The 22,901-nt window shown below is 35.5% G+C and overlaps 2 protein-coding genes across 2 annotated transcripts; one reads left to right on the top strand and one right to left on the bottom strand.

Moving 5' to 3' along the window:
* The first annotated feature begins 3,259 nt into the window (after positions 1-3,259).
* On the top strand, positions 3,260-4,291 carry LOC107511455 (trace amine-associated receptor 7a-like). Its single transcript, XM_016145819.2, has one exon. The coding sequence runs from the start codon at positions 3,260-3,262 to the stop codon at positions 4,289-4,291; it is 1,032 nt and encodes a 343-aa protein (XP_016001305.2).
* Positions 4,292-21,118: 16,827 nt separating this feature from the next.
* LOC107504449 (trace amine-associated receptor 8-like) lies at positions 21,119-22,163 on the bottom strand. Its single transcript, XM_016133649.2, has one exon. It carries the CDS (start codon positions 22,161-22,163, stop codon positions 21,132-21,134), a length of 1,032 nt encoding a protein of 343 aa, XP_015989135.2. The 3' UTR covers positions 21,119-21,131.
* Positions 22,164-22,901: the final 738 nt, after the last annotated feature.

The raw sequence follows: 22,901 nt of genomic DNA, 5'->3' as shown, positions 1-22,901 counted from the left end.
GGTGCAAGTTTTATTTTTCTTCATAGACTTGAACAGTTCCCCTTCCTTCAATATTGACCGGCCACCTTATTGCGTTTTGGTTAGAGATACAGTAGGGTGCAAGGAGTGAGTGTCAGTACTTAGTTGTTGTCTCTTGTTATGCATCATGTTTTTGCATCTGCAGTGGGTACCAACAACAGAAAGGGTAACATGCATTTGAGGACCACTTGAGATTGATAGAATATATTACACCAAAGCATTAGAAAACCAAAAGGTGCTTATACCCATCAGCATTTTTGAGGTGCTGATAGAAAAGAGGTCGTTTCTCCTCTCAAGACATTTTCACTGGAAGAATTTTTGCCAGATGTGTCTCTGAATGTGAGAAAGAGGCAGTAAACCCTCGAACTACACATTTCTTTGTGCTTCCAGGTAATAGAACTTCCTGTTCTCAATGGTAAAAGAAGTCAAACAATGAGAAGAAAGCTGTAAAATGGGAACACAGTCCTTGGAAATTTCCCATCCCTGGAATGCTGGAACATTACAAAGCAAGGAAAAGCCTTATTCAGCCTTGCTAAAGAAGGGCTCAGACTCTTCCCACTGCAGAGCTGTGACCTTAGAGATATTTGTGAACTTGCTTTTCAAGGTATAAGAGTGCCATGGGTATTATTAGTAATCCAAAAGGCCATTTGATTCCTACTCAAGAAATTTAACACTCTGAGCCGAATAATCTGTTAGATTCCTGCTAATATTTTTGAGAGCCTAATTTTGTAGTGTCAGCACTCATACAGCAAAGGTCTAGGCCAGGCTTTCTCAAATTCAGCACTATGAACATTTGAGTTCAGATAACTTCTTGCTATGAAGATCAGTCCTGTACCTTGGCAGGCTTTTAGCAGGATCCCTACTACTAGATGCCAGTAGATACCAATAAAATATCCCCAAATATGAAAACCATAAATGTGTCTAGACATTGACAAAAGTCCTCTGGGCACAAATGGCTCAATAGCCTGCCCCACTGAGAACTATTATTATGGGCAATAAAAAAGTATCATAGAACGCTTCTCACTTTGGGTAAAGAAATAACTTTGTATCTCTCTCCATTACTCTGAAAATTATTCATTAGTGAATTTTTCTATTTAATACATATTTACTGAATGCCAGGAGTTGGATGCAAAGTAATGAAACAACGAGATATGATCCTTAGCCTTATAAAGCTTTCGATCTTGAGGAGGAGGAGATAAATACTTTAAACAAGTTCATAGAGAAATGGTGATGCGAATACATATTGGAATAGTTCATAAAGATGAAAGACAAGAGTTTATAATAGTGAAATAAGCAGCCTGAGGGAAGTGTAGACAAAACTTTTCCAATAAGAATGTTGACAAAAGTGCTACTTTAAATTTGGAAATTAATGACATAATATACACTAGGAAAAAATAAATGAGAATGAATAGATCAATAGCTAAGGTTTTCAGACCTTTGTCAGCAGATGGAAACAATGCCAAGAAATATTATGCCAGCAAGAAAGACAGACAGAGAGTGAAAGACAGAAATGAAAGCCTGGCTTTCTGTGGTGTGGAAGTGGGGGTAGGGTGGGAGGCAAGAAGCTTTTTCCAAGAAGAATCTGGACAACCCCTAATCCCAATAAATTCGTTTATAAAACAAAGAGCTAGATATCTTCCAATTTTTTCCCCCCATCTCTTAGTTGGTTAAATTTAATGCTTGGCAATTAGGTATTAATTTCCCAGGCATCTTGACAGGACTGCAGGCGTTTCTCACAACATTACTTTAGAAGACAGTTTGTAGTTTCTTGTATAGTTAAACATACACTTCTCATATGATCCAGCAATTCTACTCCTAGGTATTTACCAAAAATAAATAATAAATAAATAAATAAATAAATAAATAAGAACGTATTTCTATGCAAAGAGTTGTATACAATGCTAATAGCTACACTTTCAATAACACAATGCTAATACCAACACTTTCAATAACAACCCCAAACTAAACACAAGTCCAAAAGTTTATCAACAGGTACATAGATAAAGTAATTGTTGTATATTTATATGATGGAATACACTTCGGCAATAATAAAGAATGAACTGCTAATATATCTAATAAATGCCACAGACACTGAGCTGAGAGGAAGCAGCTTATCACAGAAGAGTGTGTAGTGTGCAATGCTATTTTGATGACATTTTTAGACCAGGGGAATTACTCTGTGGGGATAAAATGGGTATCAGTGATTGCCCAGGGCATAAGAAGAAAAATATGAGAAGATGTTGACTGCAAAAGGGCTCAAATAAAATTGCCGAGGTGTTAGAAATATTGCATACCTTGATTGTGGACGTGGTTACGATTGTGGATACATTTATCATGTCTGTAAACTGAATATAAAAAGAAATGTAACTATGGGCGGTGAACTCACAATGCTCTCTCTCTCTCTCTCTCTCTCTCTCTCTCTATATATATATATATATATATATATACACACATATATCTCATTGCTAAATTGTACACCTGAAACTTACTGGATTTTATTAAGCAAGGTCACCATGAATAAATAAATAAAGAAATAGATAAATAAATGAATAAATAAATAAATAAAAAGATAATACTGATTTTTACCTAAAAATGAAATGTTCAAATATAAATTATATGTTATATAAAATTATATGTGATATAAAAATGTTGATTGAAAAAAGAACCAGAAATCATTTATCAGAAAAATCTTTTCTGTAATATCTTTTTAGTAAAAATAAGTATAAATAACAATATGGCTTTCAAATTTTAGATATAAGGTTTTAAAGTAAAGGACTATTTCTATTTCCATTTCTATTTCACAAAGGGTAAAATGTCATCAGGATATTAAAAGGGCATAAACTTTTTAGCATAAACATAATTATTATTTAAAGTTTTTTTCCTTCTGCACATTGCACTATAGGGATTTTAGCTTAAGGGCTTTGGGTATTTGAAATTATTTAGCTACTTTCCTGAGGGGACAGAGTGTTTGGGGTGCTATTCTAGCTCTGACAAATTAGGAAAAGAAAGCTAATAAAATTTGGCATTCTTACATGCATCATATAACAGCTAACTACTTACTCATTTGGAAGTAGATTTTATGAGATAAAGATATGACTCAGTTTCTAAACATGAAAATAAAGATATGTACATACAAAGAAATAGCGGCAAAACTTACTGGTAATTTCTGACATATTGTAAATACCATTTTTTTTAAAAGGTATTTAAAGATAATAGCTTTCCCAAGTGTCAACACAGAATCATGGGCAGTGATTTGCCCCCTCCTGCAGCTGTGCAGCTCTGCTTCGAGAACCTGAACGGATCCTGTGTCAAAACTTCCTACTCGCCTGGACCCCGCCTGATTCTGTACGCAGTGTTCGGCTTTGGCTCTTGGCTCACTGTATTTGGAAACCTGCTTGTGATGATTTCGATTCTTCATTTCAAGCAGCTGCACTCTCCAACCAACCTTTTGATCGCCTCCCTGGCCTGTGCTGACTTCTTGGTGGGAGTGACTGTGATGCCCTTCAGTGCAGTGAGGTCCGTGGAAGGCTGCTGGTACTTTGGGGAGAGTTACTGTAAATTGCACTCTTGTTTCGATGGCTCATTCTGCTATGCTTCTATCTACCACTTATGTTTCATTTCTCTGGATAGATACATTGCGGTCACCGACCCTCTGCTCTATCCAACCAGATTCACCTCATCGGTTTCTGGCATATGTATTGCCTTCTCCTGGCTCCTTTCCATCATTTATTCTTTTACCCTTCTTACCACAGGTGCAAATGAAGTTGGTCTGGAGGAACTAGTCAGTGCTCTCACCTGTGTGGGAGGCTGTCCAATTGCAGTGAATCAAAGTTGGGTAATGGTAAATTTTCTATTATTTTTCCTACCCACACTTGTGATGATCATTGTTTACTCCAAGATTTTCCTCATCGCTAAACAACAGGCTAGAAAAATTGAAGGTATGAGCAATAAAACTGTGGGATCATCAGATAGCTACAAAGACAGAGTGGCCAGGAGGGAGAGAAAAGCAGCAAGAACACTGGGCATCGCAGTGATAGCGTTTCTGATTTCATGGTTGCCATACTTCATTGATTCAATAATTGATGCCTTCCTAGGTTTCATCACACCCACATATATTTTTGAAATATTAGCTTGGATTACTTACTATAACTCAGCCATGAACCCCTTGATTTATACTTTATTTTATCCTTGGTTTCGAAAAGCCATGAAGCTCATTGTCACTGGTCAAGTCTTAAGAGAAAATTCCTCAACAATCAATTTATTATCTTTGTAGGTTCTGGTTTTAGACTTGAAGGATTCTCAATGGACTCACAATGGGGTAATATTGATCATAATAGTGCAAGATCTTCTTATGTAAATCAATTGAACTATGCTTCAATTTTGACCCAAACACTTAAATTCAGGTACAATGTTCTTTAGTAAATATAAAATGAAAATCTGATTGTAATGGAAATAATGCAGCCTTGGAGCCAGAAACGACTGGATTGCAATACCACCTCTGACATTGAGCACTGTGATCTTAGGTTGCCTCGTTCTCTGGTCTTCATTATAACACTGTGGTTAATAACCCCTCTCTTGTAGTAGTCTTGAGAAAATGTAAGAGAATATATAAAGCATCTGGTATATACTCATCACCTAAATCCTGCCTTTTATTACTTTATATTTGTTCAACCCCTGGCTATATCTTCTCTCAGCTGCTATGTAATATTTTTCTATTACAATGTAAATGCCACTAAGATATATATTTAGAGAGGTGGTGGCCCCTTGCTCAAAGACCATAAAAGAGTGAGCATGTACTGTGTGGTGTTCATATTTGCAGATCCAAAACTGTGATTTCAGAGTCAGGTAAAATCAGTCAAGATATAGAGCTATTAACTGTAGTATCAATTTAGATATTTGGGAATAACTATAATATGAATTTACAAGGGGAAAGGTAACTAGCATACATTCAGTGAGCTTCTTACTGTTAAGTCTAAAATTACATTACAGTTCAGAAGTTTACCGGTTAACATACATTTAAGCCAGAGTTTTAAGATTGTTATTCTTATTTTGTTATGTTACTTAATTTTGAAATTAATTTATTCTTTATTCTACTAAATTGTACTTCGTTTCAGAATTATGACAGGGACTTCAAGAATACACACACGCAAAAATAGCTTGAAAATGTGTTCTAAAAAAGAAAGAAAACTAAAATGGAGGAAATAAAAGGAAGCCAAGACAGAGGCTAGAAAATGTAATAGGACCCACAAACTTGGTTCCAAAGCAAAAAGAGAAACAATCAGTTATGTCATCCATAGTGGATAAATGAAGTCAGTTATTTCAGAGAATTGTTCTTGGTCATCAAACTGGAGAGTGCTGTACTTCCCATGAATAAGAAATGACTTGATTTATTCTCTTAGCTTTTTCACAAGAAGGCATCAAGATTTTAAAAGTCTGGTTCTAGTATTTTGGGGCAGGAATAAATATATATCAAATACTTCTTGCTATGTGTCTTTAATTTCTAACTGACATAAATCATCATTATCTATTAGCACATACTTTCTATCACACAAATGCTTTGAATTGGTAAACTTTTTCCAAGAGTGTATTCATTCTGATTATACCATTCTTGTGAGAAATTCTTGCCTTTACTTAATTTTACAGATGATTGAAGCCACCCTAGACTGCTTACTGTCACTGTACCCACAATTCTTCAGTTCCAAAAGTGACTATCATCCATTTATTTTGATCCTAGAGGTTTCACTATAGTAACTTTTTCTAATCCTGTTTTGCAAGCTACAGAATAATCCTACTGCCTCATTTTAAAGATAAAGAAGCTAAAGCAAAGTACTTCAGAATTCTGATGAATATTATAAAGCTTCAGGATTCACACCAGTACTTTTTGTTTGATGCTAGTTTTATATATTTATACTTGTCTTCTTCTTTTTTTAGTAGCCTTCCTAATATATTAGACAAATCATCTAATTTTATGAATTACTTTTCTAGATAAACAGACTAGCCTGTGTAGTATTATAAGTGTGTGAAACTCTCATTCTAAAAGACACAAGCTACTGTCTTCATTATTCTTTTCTGTGAACTCCTCTGGTTGTGTGGGGACTAGTCTACAGGCCGTGGCTTCAATGAACATTTAGTGAGTGTTTTCGGTATGCAATACATGAGCTCCAGAATGAGAGGATCTAACAAGAAAAACAATTTCAACCTAATCATTGTTTATCTATGTTTATGGGACACTCATTCTGTGCATGGAACTGCCTTGCCTGCACTTCATCTTCACAACAACCCTATGAGCAAGGGAATGTTATTACTTCGTTTTTTAAATGAGAAACCTGAGGCATAAAGAGGTAAGACACATGCCCAAGGTGGCATACTTGCTTAACATTAGAACCAGTATAAACACCCGAGGGCCAGACAGTAAATGGCATAACCACGAAAGATTCCTCCCTTCACAAAAGAGACTTGTCCTCTGGAAGTAGCCCCCTCTCTAATTGTAGGACATTGGTAGCTGAACTGAAAGGACAAAGAAACAATTTCCCAAATCAAAAATGTTATGTTTTTTTCACATTCCCCTTGCCACTCGGTCATTGGACTGTGATGAAGGACTCATCAAATATTAGAACTGAAAGATACCTTTTAAATAATCTTTTGTAAGCCATGCTTTTTTAGGCATAAGCTATCGCTTAAGTATCCTGAGCAAGGTCAGACAACCAGAGTCTCATGAATTCATGTAGAGGGCTAGCCACACTCCAGCGGTGTCCATCTGTCCACAGGGCCTGGGTGGGTCCATTGTCATCTCCTCCAATTTCTGGTCACAGGGCAATCTCTCCTTTCTGAGGATTTTGTCCCTACTCTTCTCCATTAGATCTGGCTTACCTGCTCCTATAGATTTCTGGCCATCTAGTTTTTATATACATATTTCTCAGTTAGCTTAGAGGGGTTTTATAGGATTTAAATTGTAATGATAATTTTAACTAGAATTACAATTCTTAGTTTAAAAAAAAAAAATCCCTCAGAACTTTAAAAGCATTTCCCTAATGACTTCTAAGACCTAGTACTGATAAGAAGTGTGATGCTAGCATGATGTTCATTCCTTTGTCTTAAATTAACTCCCTCCCTCTGGCCCCTGTCCTAGGAGCTTTTTAAGATTTACTCTTTATACTTGTCTGAATGTGTTCCCTGTATGATTTTAATTTGTGCTTTTTTACTTGGTGGATACTTTTAATTTGAAGCCTTAAACCTTTCCTTAATCCAGAAGAAACTCTCTGAACAATAATTTTTGTTTTCTTCCTTTTACACTTGGATTGCTTCTTCTGGGATTTAGAATTTCTCTCAAGCTCTATTCATGAGAATTGCTCTTAATGTGCTAATAACCTTCCATTGTGTGTATTTTGGGTCATATTTTTCTCTACTGTTTTTAGTCAATTTAATCCCATATGACTTTTTTTTTTTTCAGATATACTTTTGAAGTCATTTCAATGGGACTTCAGATAAGATAAATAAAACTATGTGCTCAGCTATGTTAACAGGGCTGATCTTCAGAAGTAGGTACCAATTCAATCATTCCAACTGGGAAAGTATTGAAATACAAAAATACTATTTGAGAACTATCTATTGCCCTGAGCTCCCATACAACCCCTTGTGACCTTATTTCTGGCTTCTCTTCTCCAAACTCCAAAGGATTCCTCATGATCAATTCAACTGAAACCTCAATGCAAGGCAAAGGAGAGCACCTGCAGGGCCTGCTCTGTCTCTCAGAAAAGCATCCATTCTGATTGGTCATTGCCCACATTTTGCCTCATTGTTGTTCTTCTTTTAGTGCTTTAATATTGACCCTTGAAATAACTCAGAAATCGAGTGTTCATTTTTGGGTGAGAAATTATCAACAAATTTATTTTTGGTCATGAAAGCTTAAATAGGGGAAACATAAGAATGTATTCAAAACTACTAAATAATATTTATTATTTATTTCCTAAGAAATGAAGGAGATTGCTCAAAGTGTATGATTAAATGATGGGAAGTATTCTGCAAGTTTTTCAGAAAAAGCATGAAAAATGGGACTCTAGTCATCAGTTTGGTCCTCCCTTGGGAATAGTGGGCACTCTTGGCCCATTGAATATGCCACTAATTTTGGAACAGTCTGCACTGGTGATTCACAAGCGTAAAATGGCTTCACTATGTTATGCGACTAGTGCATGCAGACTTGCTCTCTTGACTCTCCAGTTCCAATTATTAAAAACACCTTGCAGATTAAAGAGCTTTCCATGCAGTTTCTGGGATGGAAAATCCCATATGAAAGTGAATTCTAACTCAGATGAAAACTTTAAAGTTACATCCAGTTTAGCACTTTTATCTTTCCTATTCCAGTCAAAGTTATCCAAGCCTGGGTTTTAGGGTAGGGTCCTACAGTTCCGTAGTGGATAAGTCTGCTTTTACAGTTCTTTTCCCTCTCTTCTTGTAACGCCACTCACCCTCCATAGTAGAACAGAAATGGAATATGGAGAATATTAATAGTGGGACAAAAGATTTCTCATGCCTAGTGGTATCATAGTCCATTTTGCACAATGCCCTGAATGTGGCAGGCACCGAAATATAGGCTCTGTTATGAGGTACATGTGTGAGTCACATGGGTGACTCATTTTGGGAGAGCCTGCCCACTGCCTAGTTCTCTAATGTGGGTGAGCCACTGCACTTTACCTCTTTCAACTTCTCTTTAGAGTCTATGAGTAGAAAACAGGCTTGTTCTCCTGGAGTTCCATTGTCCAGGGACCACTCCATTCATGAAGTTATTGATTGGTGAGATGATTCAAGCTTGTGTCTCTCTTTAGATCTGCTTATTCAATAGTCTTGCAGACCTGCCCTGTGTTTATGTTGAGCTGAGGCAAGTAGAATTGGGGAGAGATGGCTGGGAGGAGAATTGGGCCAACAGGGGGAGAAGCCAAAACTGTCACTATTTCAAGTGCAAAGAGTCATCAGTTTCATGTGGCCTAACACACATGGGAGCCAGTCAGGCTTGGCCTTTCTGGCCAGCCTTCCATTTTAGAGTACACAAAATGTCTGTGACACATCGCATAGGACTTGAGGAAGATGTTCAAGAAGTCAATACAGTGTTGATCACAAGATTAGGAACCTGACCATGAAAATGCCTCTTGCAGAGATGCCTGAAGAACAAATAAGTACTGCATGACGGGGTCATTATAGGAAGACCACTACGCGGATGACGTAGTTATGACCACCAGGTGAAAGTTGAAAGGAGACCAGATTTGGGAGCAAATGATTATACTTCTTTTCTTCTACTCTCTCCTTCTCCCAGTGGAATAGAGAAGAAAGCAGAGTGAGATAAGGCAAAACTTGCTCCTTCCTAAAACCAGGGTTTTTAAGCTTAGATCGTGCTAGCACTGGGCACAATTAGATATAAACTGTAGTTCTAAATGGAGCAGATGATAATGAAATTCTTTAGCACTCAGAGTGACTAGACAGCTCTGCCTGCGATCTCATGAAGTGACAAAGGAAGATTTGCTCATGTGGAGACTGAGACTGCAGAAAAATTAATTTTGTGTTACTTCTATCCCAATAAAAATATTCCATAAGTAGTTAACATACATTTCTAAAAAATACTTGTTAAACACAATCAAATTGTGAGAACTAAAATAAGAACCAGCTCAGTTATGCAAACACTTGAAAATTTGCTTAGACTGTTAGTTAACTATATTGACTGTGTATTATCATTATCAACTGCTGCGCATTATAGTTTAACACTGTGACTCTGCTTTGTGTTCAGGTGCTTCTTGCCTCTAATGCTAAGAGACAAGAGTACGAAACACTTCTCTCCCCTTGCTCTCATTAACAAACATCTGAGTTTGTGCACCGGAAGGAACGCAGAGATCATTAAGGCATCTTTCTGCAATGTCTGTGAGTCTGTCCTAATGAGGCCTATCTCACACTCCCATACACTGGGGAGATGATTTACTTAATAGGCTTTTATTTTAGAAATGTTTTAGAGATGGTCAAAATTCACAAGCCAAAGGTTAAGTGTAGATATCAGACTGAAAACTTTAGATGATGCAAGATAACAAATGTTTGCTCCAGAAGCTGTCCTTGGTGTTAGAATCACAGACCCCTGAGAAACATGACTGCTGCCTAATCTTGATATTTACCTGTTGCAAATCTATTTACTCAAGGTGGTCTTATGAGCAAGATAGGAAGCATCATATGTATGCAAGAATTTTAGAGGCCTTAGGAAGAGCCTCTGATTTATATTCTTTATTGACTAACCCCAAATATGAAAGAAAAAATCACTTAGATTTCTGTTAAGTTTACATAGGTAGCCAAAAAGGTAGAAAAATGTAGGAAAATCCATTTCATAACATACATTTGATATTAATTTCTCTATGTGGTTTATTTCTTGAATATCTACTTCCATTGGTTCATGTCAGGTTATTACCATTCATTACTGTATCACTGTCTGTAATTTTGGAGTTCATCAGATGCTGCTCTAGTTTGTTTAGACAGGTATAAAATTGTTACCCACTGGCCATATATCACTTTACTATTAAATATACAAATGGGTCAGGACAGTGTTTCCTGGAAATGTGGGTTTCAGAAATAATAAAATTGGTTAAAAATTTGGGAATCAACAAATAATAATAAAATTTTAACTTTACCAGCAAGGTACATCAAAAATAGCAGAAACAACATCAACTTCGTGTACTTTGTCAATATTTTGTAAAAGAAAAGCATACTTTAATATCTAATTATAGCAAAGACATTATTTAAGAAAACAGGTACAGTCTTGTAAAGTGAATAAATCTTCTATTATGAAGCACTTATTTCATCATTCTTATTTTTCTCCTTCTTCTGACCAGTGAAAAGTTTGCCACAGTCCAGTTTCTAAGACTGACATGTCCACACAACTGAGTTAAAATTAGAGGAAAACAACAATGAAATGAATAAATACTAATAAATAACTTTAGAAATGTTTCCTTCTGTGTAGGTCCTGTGGACCCGCTATGACCTGGCCTTCACCTGAGGTCTCTGCTTCCCAGAAGACTCAGTGACAAGGCGGGCATGCATTCTCTTTGTTTCTCTTCAAGATGTTAGAGCATTCTCTCTCCTTCCTTAAAAACCCCAATATCATCAGATGGTGTCACTCAAGAGTCTCTTCAATACTGTTAAACACTGACCACTGGGTTCTTCTTCCATCTTTCACCTTAATTTTAATATCCATAACTCTGTTATTTCCTCTACTACTACACTCAATATCTACAACATGTAAAACATAAACATTTGCTATAAGTGCTTTAGAAGCATTATTTCCTTAAGTCATCTTAATAACTCCCTGACATAAGTAGCATTATTACATCCCTGTCACAGCTGAGAATACTGAGTCCTTGGGAGGTTAAGAAGTTGGGGAGAACCTGGATTGAACCCTAGGCAGACAGCCTCGCGAGACCATGTTCTTGAGCATGTGCTAGGCTGCCTCCACAGGTTCTAGATGTCCTGTCCTTTGAGGATATCACCTCCCACTAACCCCAGTCTCTCATTCACATGGTCATAACCTAAGACTTGCAGTTAGCAGGGCTACAATCTCTTATCTGAAACTTTGGTCCTTCTGGAAATCAGAACTTTTTTAAAGTTTAAAAGGCATATCCATTATATATTTTGAATATACCATGAAGTGTGTGAAGTATTTGTAATTGGCACATTGCTATCTCTGTATCAATGTTCAGACAGTGGTAAGAAGTAACCCTAGAAATGACCTCATGTTGGTGTTTGTAACCAAATTAATTAGGACAAAAGCTTCCAGTGTTATAGCATTTGGAATTTCAGAAGTTGGACTTATACTAAAACTTAAAATCTCTCGTTTTGTGTATTTGATCACTTTGCAGGCTCGCTTGATCTAGAAAGCCAACTACAAGTAACCTCTAAACTCTCACTCGCTGGATGTTGTAACTCTCCTCACCAACCTGAAATACCAAAACCAGTCATTCTAATCTCTCCTTAGAAATAAAGTTGATTGGAAGAAAAGAACAATCACTTGTAATTTTTTTCTGTTAATGATTACCATATTCTGTCTGTCTATTTATCTATCATCTATTATCTACCCTATACTATACTATCTTACCGGTTGTTACATAGTAACTCAGTTTTAACTGTACATTAGGTCCTTTTCCTATCTTTACTCACACAGTTCTATTTGGTAGGTAATATTACTCTCATATTAGAAATGAGTAATCTGAAGCTGGGGGAAGTCAGTAAGTTGTCCAAGATCACACGGCCAGGATTTGTCCTCAGAGCTTTCAGAGTGGAACTCCTGTGCAAGGATTCTCTAGAGACACTGCCTTTCTCTCTTAGAAGATGCCTCTCCCTACAGCTTATACTCAACATATGTACTGACACTCCTTACCACTTTTCAAGAAATAACATAAAGGGTAGAAAAAACAAATGGAAGGTCAAAGAATGACTTGCTACCTCCCATAGCTCCTGATACAGCAAATAATTAATTTTAGAGAAGAAAGATGAGAGGATCTTAAAGATCTGCTGCAAATATTTACTTTAAAAATACTTAATGTTAAGATACAATTCCCAAGATACTTTGTAAAATATACCAATGGAGCTACAGTTTTACTTCATTAGATAAGAAAAGATAACTCAGAAATATATACTCTAAGATATTCTCTGAAAATATAATGAAACACACAGACAGACCTAACTTTAATGCTCAGATGAGACTAGAGATGTATTATGGTAATAGCAATTTTAATGTATTTATATCATCACAAATATTAAAACGATAGAAATAAATGACAAAGTAAATTACCTCATACATGTATACTGTATATTACACATAAAGTTGGAATTTTAAAGGCATATTGAAGTATATATATATATATATATATATATATATATATATATATGGGTCATGATTATATACACTGTTTTACAATCTGGCCTAGAGATTTTTGGGTTTGTTGTTTTCAGTTACAAAATATATTGTGGTTGTTTTTCCATGTCAATGAACACAAAACTTTTTAGCAGGTTTTAATGGCTTTATAACATTCCTTTACATTGGTAGAACATAATTTGTTTAATTTATCCTATATAGATGTAGGTTTTTTCCAGTTAATAATTAAGACTTATACAATGAATGTCTTGGTCATGTTTGCTTCCTTGCCTGGCTCTTTTTTTAGGATTACTTGGTGGAAATAGAAGTATAGAGTCACGTGACATGTATGATTTAAAGTTTCATATACATATTTTAATTCATCAGCAGAAAGAAGAAATTAAATTATATTTTCCCCAGATCTATATGCACATATTTAACTCTCAGGGGAGTGCTCAATTTCCCAGACTCTAGTTAACATCAAGTATTATTGATCCTTCTAATATCTGCCAATTTGATATGTCGAACTCTATTACATTTTAAAATTATTGTACAATTGGCATTTTAATGTATTTATAGGCCATTTGTAATTTTTCTCTGAAAAATGGCATATTTGTTCATTTCGTATGATATTTATTGCTTCCTTACTATTTTGTAAACATATCACACTTTTAAGTCTATTAACCCCTTTTCATCATGTATACTGCCAATGATTTTTCCCAACTTTGTCTTTTTTTCTCCTTAACATGACTGATTTCTTTCCAGGTTTAAATATTTAAACTGAGTGCTTGAATTTCTGTGGGTTTTCTGTTATAATTATACCAACAAAAAATTACAAAACTATATTTTCTCTGATTTTTTGACATCTGAAAGAAATCAGTTTTGGTTTTCTGAAATGAATGAAGCAAGATGCTTAACAACATCCTTTCCCAAAATTATATGACACATCAGCATTTCTTGAATAATCCATCATTTTCCCACGACTTATAATAAATTATAATTTTTATCGTGGGCAATGTATAAACATTGAATAGTGTTACCAAAAACAGGAACGACAGGAAATTGAAGTCCATCATGGCTGATAGGTAGAACAACACACCTCATGGAATAAGAAAACAATCATTCGAGAGACAATCTCTATTGTGAAAATTGTACCATTTGCTCATGGTTATTTCCATGATAACAAAATATGCCCCCAAAATATAAAATAAGAATCTTGTACATGGGTCAGAGACCACTAGGAGCTCCAGAAAGACCAATGCTCAGACACAAGTTGCTCAAAATGAAAGCAAAGTGACCAAGTCCACAGAAAGACAAGGAATACAAAATTGTTACAGTGAGCACAAAACCAGGAAACCTTTGAAAATGACACAAAGATAAGGTTGGTAGCAAGGTAAGAAAGATATGGGAAGGCTGGAAAGATAAAATAATTAACAACTGACAGAAGAGGGAAGTGCACAGATTTGAGGAGAATAGAAAATATGCGCTTCGTGTTCACTGCTCTTAGTAAATACGTTTCTATCAAATGCTTAAAGAAGTTCAATTCAGCAAGAAAGAGAAAGCATAAAGTTTATGCTGTGGAAATTGAGGTAACATTTTTCCTCACCAATTTAACGAATATTACCATGCACTGTATTTCATATCATAATTATTGAGAAGTTTCTGATATGCAGCCATGTGAACTTCAAATCTTTCAAACCATCAATTTGAAATTGAGGCTTATTACAAATTAAGTTGTAGTTGAAAACTGTCATTTATTACTAGGCACTTATAAGTTCTATTGCTCTTCTAGACTAAGGGAAAAAATCGTAATTCAAATGATTTAGAGCAGAATTATAATTACTGAACCAGCAAAATATCTCATAAACAGAAGAAGGGATTATAAAGCCCCAAAACCATTCAGTGAATGAATCAAATACATGTGGCAACCATGAGATCAAAAACACTAACCGTGAACCCAACATTCTAGCTGCTTTTCTCACTCTCTCTTGCCACCCTGGTCTTATAATTCCCTGATAATGTAGCTATTTTCTACTAGTAGTTTCAATCTTTGTAGTCTGTTTTCTGCCCCCCACTCCCAAATATATTGAATCATCTTCACATGAGAGTTGTGAAAATAATAGAAATTTTATCAATATCCAGTTTGATTTACAACAAGCTGACACCACCTATGGAGTAGAGAGCACGTACTCATTCCTCCATCCCATCCTCATGGGCACCTGTATGCAAGGGGCAGGACCCATGAGATACTGAAGCAAATTCCTGACACAGACACCATACAGACATTAAGCATAATAGACTGCTACTCAAAAAGTTTCCCTGGGGAAAATAAGCAAAGCAAAGCAAAGCAAAGCAAAGCGAAGGAACAACAATGACAAAAAAGCAACAGCCCCATGAAGTCAATCACAGAGAAATGTTTGACAAGTTGAGAGTGAGCAGAAGACTTTGTGAGGAAAGAAGAAAAGAAATTAAAGTAAACGAAGATGTTTTTACCTTAGCAAGAAAAGATTCAGTGGAATAAAAAAGAAAATGAAGGGAGGGAAATGTCTACATGGAGTGGGGAATGGTGAGCACCGTAACACTTAACAAATAGGATTTAACATTTATTAGTCAAATAATGATTAGCAGGTAGTATCATCCACACTGTCTCTCCAATTCTACTTGCCTCTGTTCAACATAAACACAGGGCAGGTCAGCAAGACTATTAAATAAGCAGATCTACAAAGAGACTCAAGCTTGAATCATCTTGCCAATACCTTTATTAATAGAGTAGTCCCCTGGACAAAGGGACACCACTCATAGACAGACTCGAAAGAGAAGTTGAAAGAGGTCAACTGCAGTGGCTCAGCCACAGTTGAGAACTAGGCAGTGGTCAGGCCTTCCGAGAATGAGTCCCACATGTGCCTCATCGCAGAGCCTACATTTGGGTACCTGCCACATAAAGAGAATTGTCCATCAGGCCTATGACCCTACCAGGCATGAGAAAACTTTTGCCCCATTATTAATATTCTCCTTATTTCATACCTGCTCCTCTGTGTGTTGTTGAGGTAACAAGCAGAAAAAGAGAATTGGAGGAAGAGTGTAAAAGCAGGCTTATGTTCCTCCCAACCCTAGGTCCCCAGACCTAGGCCAGGACGGCACTGATAGAGGTAGGAAAAATAAGAGTGCTAAACTGAGTGTGATTTTACAGTTTTAGTCTGAATTAGGAAGAACTGATTATGGGTCTATAAATGTTGGGAATTGAATGGAAAGCAATATGATCTGCCTAGAGTGTCATCGAAAGATGGGGAAGCAAGTGTCAATAGAGCACATTTGCCCGTGCTAACAGATAACATGGGAAAGTCACTTCGATGCAATAAGCTCAGAATGTCCCAAATCTAGTGACATATTCAGTGAGCCAGGCTTCCTAATCAGCCTAGAGGGAAGGATGAATCTAATGACGAGAGTCCTATTTCTTCATGCTTTTCCTGAATAATTTGAAGAATACTTCCCACCATCCTCCTATACATTTTAAGAGATAGCCTCATTTCTTGAAAAGTGGATAATTAAATAATTGTTTAGTAATTTTAATATAATCTTAAATTTCCTCTATTGAAGCTTTCATGTTCAAAAATAAATTTATTGCTGAGGGAGTACTCTTCAAAATCTGACCACTTGATTTCTGAGTCAATATTCAGGGTTGATCTTTCAAAACACTAAAAAACCATATTACAAGATGGAGGTGATGACCAGTGAGAATGGATGCTATTCTGAGAAGCAGGGCAGGCCCTGGAGATGCCCTCCATTGCCTTAGATTGCTTTTTCAGTTGTTGGAGAAGGCCCAGCTCATTGCAGTGTGCTCCCCTTCTCTACATCATTTTGTCCTGTCAATTTCAGGCTGTCTTGGTTCTATCCAAAGCTTCAAATAGTTGTCCTATGTGTTTGATAATTGTTCTCAGTGAGAGGGATGGTTTGATATAAGCTCTTTCTCTTTTATCATGGCCCAAATCAGATTTCCCTCCTGCATAGCACACCTTTTATCAATTTGTTAGAGTGTATGTTTTTGATTTTGTCATATTTTTGTCATCATTTCTTTTATAATTGTTTCTAATTTTCATCTTGATTTCTTCCTTATTCCACAGGCTTTTGTATTGAACCATCTTTTCTACAGCCTCAGATTCTCTGTCTCACACTTTGACTGCTTTTTCTGACTCAGGCCACAAACCCATTAGTGCCATGTAATTCTGCTCTCTGAGGCTGATTTGCAGAGACTAGCATCTCCCACAACTTTTAGACTCAGCAATATGGTAATTCACCTCCTGATAGGTTATTGAAGTGTCAGATGAAGATAATTAGAAGTATTAAGAAATAAACCTTCTGTAGCATGAATTTTGACCTTTGGGGACAGAAGCCAGGGATAGCCAACATATAGGTTATATTTTTGTATAGCTTATTAGTAGACTTCTGTTGAACAAATACTTGAGTTATTGGTAACTGGGGAAGTAGATACCAATATTGTTCAGATCCAGAACGTTGCAGTTTTTAAAGTGGTTCATACATCTTTATTGAAGTTTTCAAACTTGATCATTATTTCCTGTATGTGATCAGCACAGTTCTATTAAAAACTGCTAACAGTATTCCATTTACTGATTTTAAAGCATTATGGAGATCTTCTGTTTTTCAAAAACTTGTCTATTATTTCCTTTGCTTCGATGTATTGTCATCTCCTTATTTGGGATTTTCTTTTTTCAGTTTGAAGCATTTTATATGAAAAACTGATGTTATAATTTAAGAATGGAGATAATATTATCTTCTTTCAGAGAAATTTTACTTTTTCTTCTGGCATTTGGCTAAGAGAATTAGCAATCTTGGATTATCCTAATCTGTTAGAAAAATAGAGAAAATTCTAAGTCAAAGTTTACCCTAATGGTTAGGGCACAGTAGTTGTCATGGTTTTAACATAAATAATAGTGGAGCTATGTGCACTTGGCATGTCTTTCTTGTTAGGAACTAAAATCTAATAGTTCCCCACTAATCCTATGAGGTTATCAAGAGTTCTGCTTAGTTTCTCATCCTTTTGAATGTTTCTTCTGGAACTGCCTGATATCCATTTAAAACAGTTGCTGTAAATATTAGATTCACCTCTTTGAATTTCCTTTGTTTTCTGAATCCTGAATACTCCTTGACTAAGTTTAAATCTCTCTAGTATTTTAAGGATTTTAAAAATAGTTTTTTCAGATTTTCTAGTTGTGCTCAGCAGCAGAATTGATCTGCGTCAACTATCCGCCATTACTGGAAGCAGATGTCCCACATGTAGAATTGTTAATAATCATAATAGGAGAATTTTCTTAGGTGATACATGTAGTTTAAACCAAAGTCATTGATACATTTACATCTTAAGTAAAATAAATAATCAACAGAATATATGTCTGCAATCTCTGTTTTTGTGTGTTATTGGTCTGTAGCACAAGTTCTCAATAGCATTAAGGCACACTTAGACAAATTTGTTTTTAGTCATATCAGCTGCAAATGATAACTTAATTTCCTATTTTTGATTTTCTATATCTATTTATTTCTCTTGTATAATTGCATTCATTAGTACTTCTGAAACAGTATTTATGCAATGTGATAATATTGAACCATCTTGTCTTTATCTGGACCCTAAAGAGAATACTTCTACCTCTAGTTATCTGCTTAATTTTCATGATATATACATTTTTTATCATATTAATGAAGGAAACAATGAGTCATCAGAACTAGAGAAGTAGAACATAGGCATAATTCAGGAATCTTTATTCTAATGCTTAGTAGTAACATGATCTGGTGTGTTAGTTTGTATTCTCGTGAGTGATAATATGATGGATTCAGCCCAACCTAGTGATACCTTTTCCTGGAATCATACTTCCAACTTTAATTCAATGCCTAAGGGGATTATCATCTGGTACTAACAAAGGCATTCTTTGCTTGTATTATTAGAATGTCATGATCAACATATCTGTGGTAGTCACACTTAGAAAAGATGTTCATGATGCATATGGAAGAATCTAACCTCTTACTGTCTCTCTCTTCTATGAAGTTCTACATACCTACTACTTGTTCAAAAGAAGTTCCCTATTTGGGGGTTCAAAAGAAGTTCTACTGGAGATTTTTGTGTCATTCATAACAATACATTATTTTTCCAGCCCATAGTATAAATTTCAAAAATCTTTATCTTTCAACATTTGTTTTATTCATTACTTATAACTTAATTTAGAACAGTGCAATACTGTGAGACATTTTTAGACCGGGACTTTTATATAAATCTTTCACTTAATTTTACCTATGTTTGTCCTCTATACTCTAAAAATATGGAATACCATATCATTTTCTTAATTTCTTACAGATAAAATGGTCTACTTAGGACAGTAACTGATAGAATAAGACTTTATTCATAGACCGTTATATACTAATCTACTCATTGTCTTCTAATCTCGAAGCTCAATTCTCCATTTGTGGATATTTATCCTCTTGATAAATTGAAAGTGTACACACTCTTGTCTGCTTCCACAAGTCCAAACATGCTGTAGAACCATCAAAATTCCTTTTACCCTTAAAACTGTCTCCTTTTACAATTTTTATTGCCTCAGGCCATGGAACTACATGCGTGTGTGATGACAATGCGGTAGAAATGACCAACACCGGGTACCAGCCTTGTGATAACTAACGAGGCTTCTGTTCACAGGACTTAGCATCTCTGACACTTTTTCCTTCCTCAATAATATAATTTAAAATACGTTGTCCGTATTACCTACAAAATTACTTTCTTTGAGAAAATACTATGTAAAATACATTTTTTATTTAGCAATTCCTGATGCAGGCACTTTCCTATACTTAACACTCAATATTTGTTTGAAAGTAATAAAAACTCTTAGAGAAATAAGTTAGAAAAAAAATATGTCAGTCAATTTAATTGGGCTACTATACAGATAAAGCAAAAAAGAAAAAGAAAAAGGAAAAGTTTTTAATTACATTATTTTATAACAATTTACGTCATTACACAAAATTTTCCAGATATGTAGTCCAAAATAACTTTTGTTGAATTATTAGTATAAAATATTCCAGGGGAAAAATGTAAAATAAGACAAACATTGTTTATACTCTTTTTAATAGAAGTATTTTGCAGTATTAGCATAAAATTTTTGTTCCCACAACATTCTTGGGAAGTGAAATACACACAATTTTCAACTGAGGAAATTCAGTGTAGAAATGATCACTGCTAATGATAACTGATGATTTTTCCACTTCTGGGAATGTCTATAATTAATACCTGATCCCAAGGCTGAATTTTTGGTCTTACAATGTTACAAGTGAACATTCAAAGATTCTGCCCAGCCATTAAGCAGGAGAGGCTCGCCTGTTGCACCAAAGCTCATGGAAGGTGCAGACATTAAAAGAACAGGGAGAAATAGTCACAGAGGGGCAGCAATGAAACAGACCCTTGAGTAGTGTCATCAAACCTGGGCTATGTCTGTTATGGGCTGAATTATATCTCCCAAAATACATATGTCAAATTCCTAAACTCCCAGTACATCAGAAAGTAACCATACCTAGCAATAAGTTCTTTTAAAAGGTAATTAATGTTATAATGGGTTTCAGGATGAGGCCTGATTTAATAGGTCTAGTGTTCTTATGAACACAGGAAATATGGTCACAGACACACATGGAGGAAAGAACAGGTCAGAAAAGACACAAAGACTAAATAGGGGTACTCAGAAGAAATCGATCTTTGACACCTTGATCTTAGAGTTCTAGCACCTGGAATTGTGAGAAATAAATTTCTCTTTTATAAGCCACACCGTCTGTGTTCTTCAGTTATGATGACCCTAAGAAAGTGGAATAGTGTGGCAAAGAAAAGGATGAAAGAGACTCTGAAGATAAATGAGAGTTCAGCATCACAGAGAAGATGATTAGAGATTTCACAACTAAAATGAAATTAAGAATTTAATATAATTACAAGAAACCAGAACAGTGGTAAAGATGTGTATGGAGCATTGAGACAGTTGACATATGTAAAGCCACTTTATCATTTACTATTTATTTAGTACAGTGAATACCTTTCCAATACTTTAATAGAGACACTGTCTCATGACTTTGTTTCTAGCTAATCTAAGAACGATTTCCCCAATGCTGAAAGATTTTATGCATTTCTTATATTTAATTTCATCATTACTTCCAAATTTTGAAAAGATCATTAAATTTCTTTATTTAGTGCTTTCATTTATTCTGAAAATAAACTAATGGTTGATGAGCTACCTTTTAGAAGTTTCCCGCTTAAAATGACTTCTATAGCTTTCCTAAACCAAGGATAAAATAAAGCATAAATCAAAGGGTTCATGGCTGAGTTATAATAAGCACACCAACAGCAAATCTCATAAATATAAGTAGGGGTTATGAAGCCCATAAAAGCATCAATTAACGTTTCAATTGTATATGGTAACCATGAAATCATAAATGCTAGCACTGTCACCCCCAGGGTTTTAGCTGCTTTCCTCTCTCTCTTGGCCACTCTGGCTTTGTAACTCTCTGTGGATGACTTTGCTTTACTACCAATATTTTCAATTTTTATAGCTTGTTGTTTAGCCACAAGAAAAATCTTACTATAAAGAATGATCATAACAAGAGTAGGTATGAAAAATAACAGAAAATGTACTAAAACCCAGTCTTGATTTACAACAATTTGACAACCACCTATACAGTTGAGAGCACTTACTAATTCTTCCATCCCATCGTCGCTGACACCCGTGTAGAACACAGCACCACTATACACAATGGGCAGGATCCAGGAGATGCTGATGCAAATTCCTGACACAGACGCAGTGAATTTGGTAGGATAGAGCAGAGGGTCAGTAACAGCAATGTACCTGTCGATGGAGATGAAGCACAAGTGGAAGAGAGAAGAGAAACAAAATGCCACATCACAGCACGTGTGGAAAGTACAGAAGCTCTGCCCGAAGTACCAGCAGCTCTCCACAGACCTGACCATGCTGAAGGGCATCACTGTGACGCCCACCAGAAAGTCAGCGCAGGCCAGGGAGGCGATGAGAAAATTGGCTGGGGAGTGCAGCTGCTTGAAATGAAGAACTGAAGTCATCACCAAGAGGTTTCCAAATACCGCAAGTAAAGACCCCAAGCCAAACACTACGTAGAGAAGCAGTCTGGATCCAGGCGAGTAGGGAGTTTTGATACAAGATCTGCTCACATTCTCATAGCAAAGCAGTGTAACACCAGCTTGGGAAAGATTACTGGTCATGGTTCTGCAATTTGATGTTTGCTATGTTTCTGTCTTTCCTTGTGGTAGGGAATAGGAGTTGCCTATTCTGGAAAAAAAATATCTATCTATCTATCTATCTATCTATCTATCTATCTATCTATCTATATATATAAAACTACATATTTGAGCCTCAGAGTACATCTTTTCCTCATCTTAATTATAAAGAGAATTTAAAAGAAATTCAAAAACTGAGGAAATTATTATTATTTTTTAATTCAGGAAACTATTTCTGTAACTATGTCTAAATAAAACAGATAGTTAAGTTCAAGAAAATCTGCTATGAAATTTCATCAGGACAGAAATCATATTATCTGAATAATTAAAGAAATTTAATTTAAATACCTGGTTCTTTAAACCTGTGAAATTGTTCTTAGCAAAGGATAATGACATATAATACAATTACATATTTGATAAGTCACCTTTTAATAGACTTCCACCTTCACGTTGTCTGGAAAGTTAGCGCCTAATATGTTTTAGGAAGCCAACCAATAAAATTCACATATTAAAGATTCCTTATAAAGAATCCCTATAGAGTAAGGTGTGAATCATGAAAGGAAACTTACTTTCAACAATTATAATTAATAAGTTCTCCTACAAAACCTATTCCCTGTGTTCTGTAACTTGAGAGAAATACTTATGATCTATGAAGATTTAAGTTCAACTGCCATGAAATAACTTTTGCCAGAATTTAACAATAAAATTACCTGCTCCCTATTT

The sequence above is a fragment of the Rousettus aegyptiacus genome, unplaced genomic scaffold (assembly GCF_014176215.1).
Source record: "Rousettus aegyptiacus isolate mRouAeg1 unplaced genomic scaffold, mRouAeg1.p scaffold_m13_p_1, whole genome shotgun sequence".
In the NCBI taxonomy this organism is placed as follows: domain Eukaryota; kingdom Metazoa; phylum Chordata; class Mammalia; order Chiroptera; family Pteropodidae; genus Rousettus; species Rousettus aegyptiacus.
Note: the sequence above shows the minus strand (reverse complement) of the source record. Positions and strands in the feature narration are given on the sequence as shown.

Excerpts from the sequence above, each read along its gene's own strand:
- LOC107511455 (XM_016145819.2), top strand. The coding sequence starts at position 3,260 with ATGGGCAGTGATTTGCCCCCTCCTGCAGCTGTGCAGCTCTGCTTCGAG.
- LOC107504449 (XM_016133649.2), bottom strand. The coding sequence starts at position 22,163 with ATGACCAGTAATCTTTCCCAAGCTGGTGTTACACTGCTTTGCTATGAG.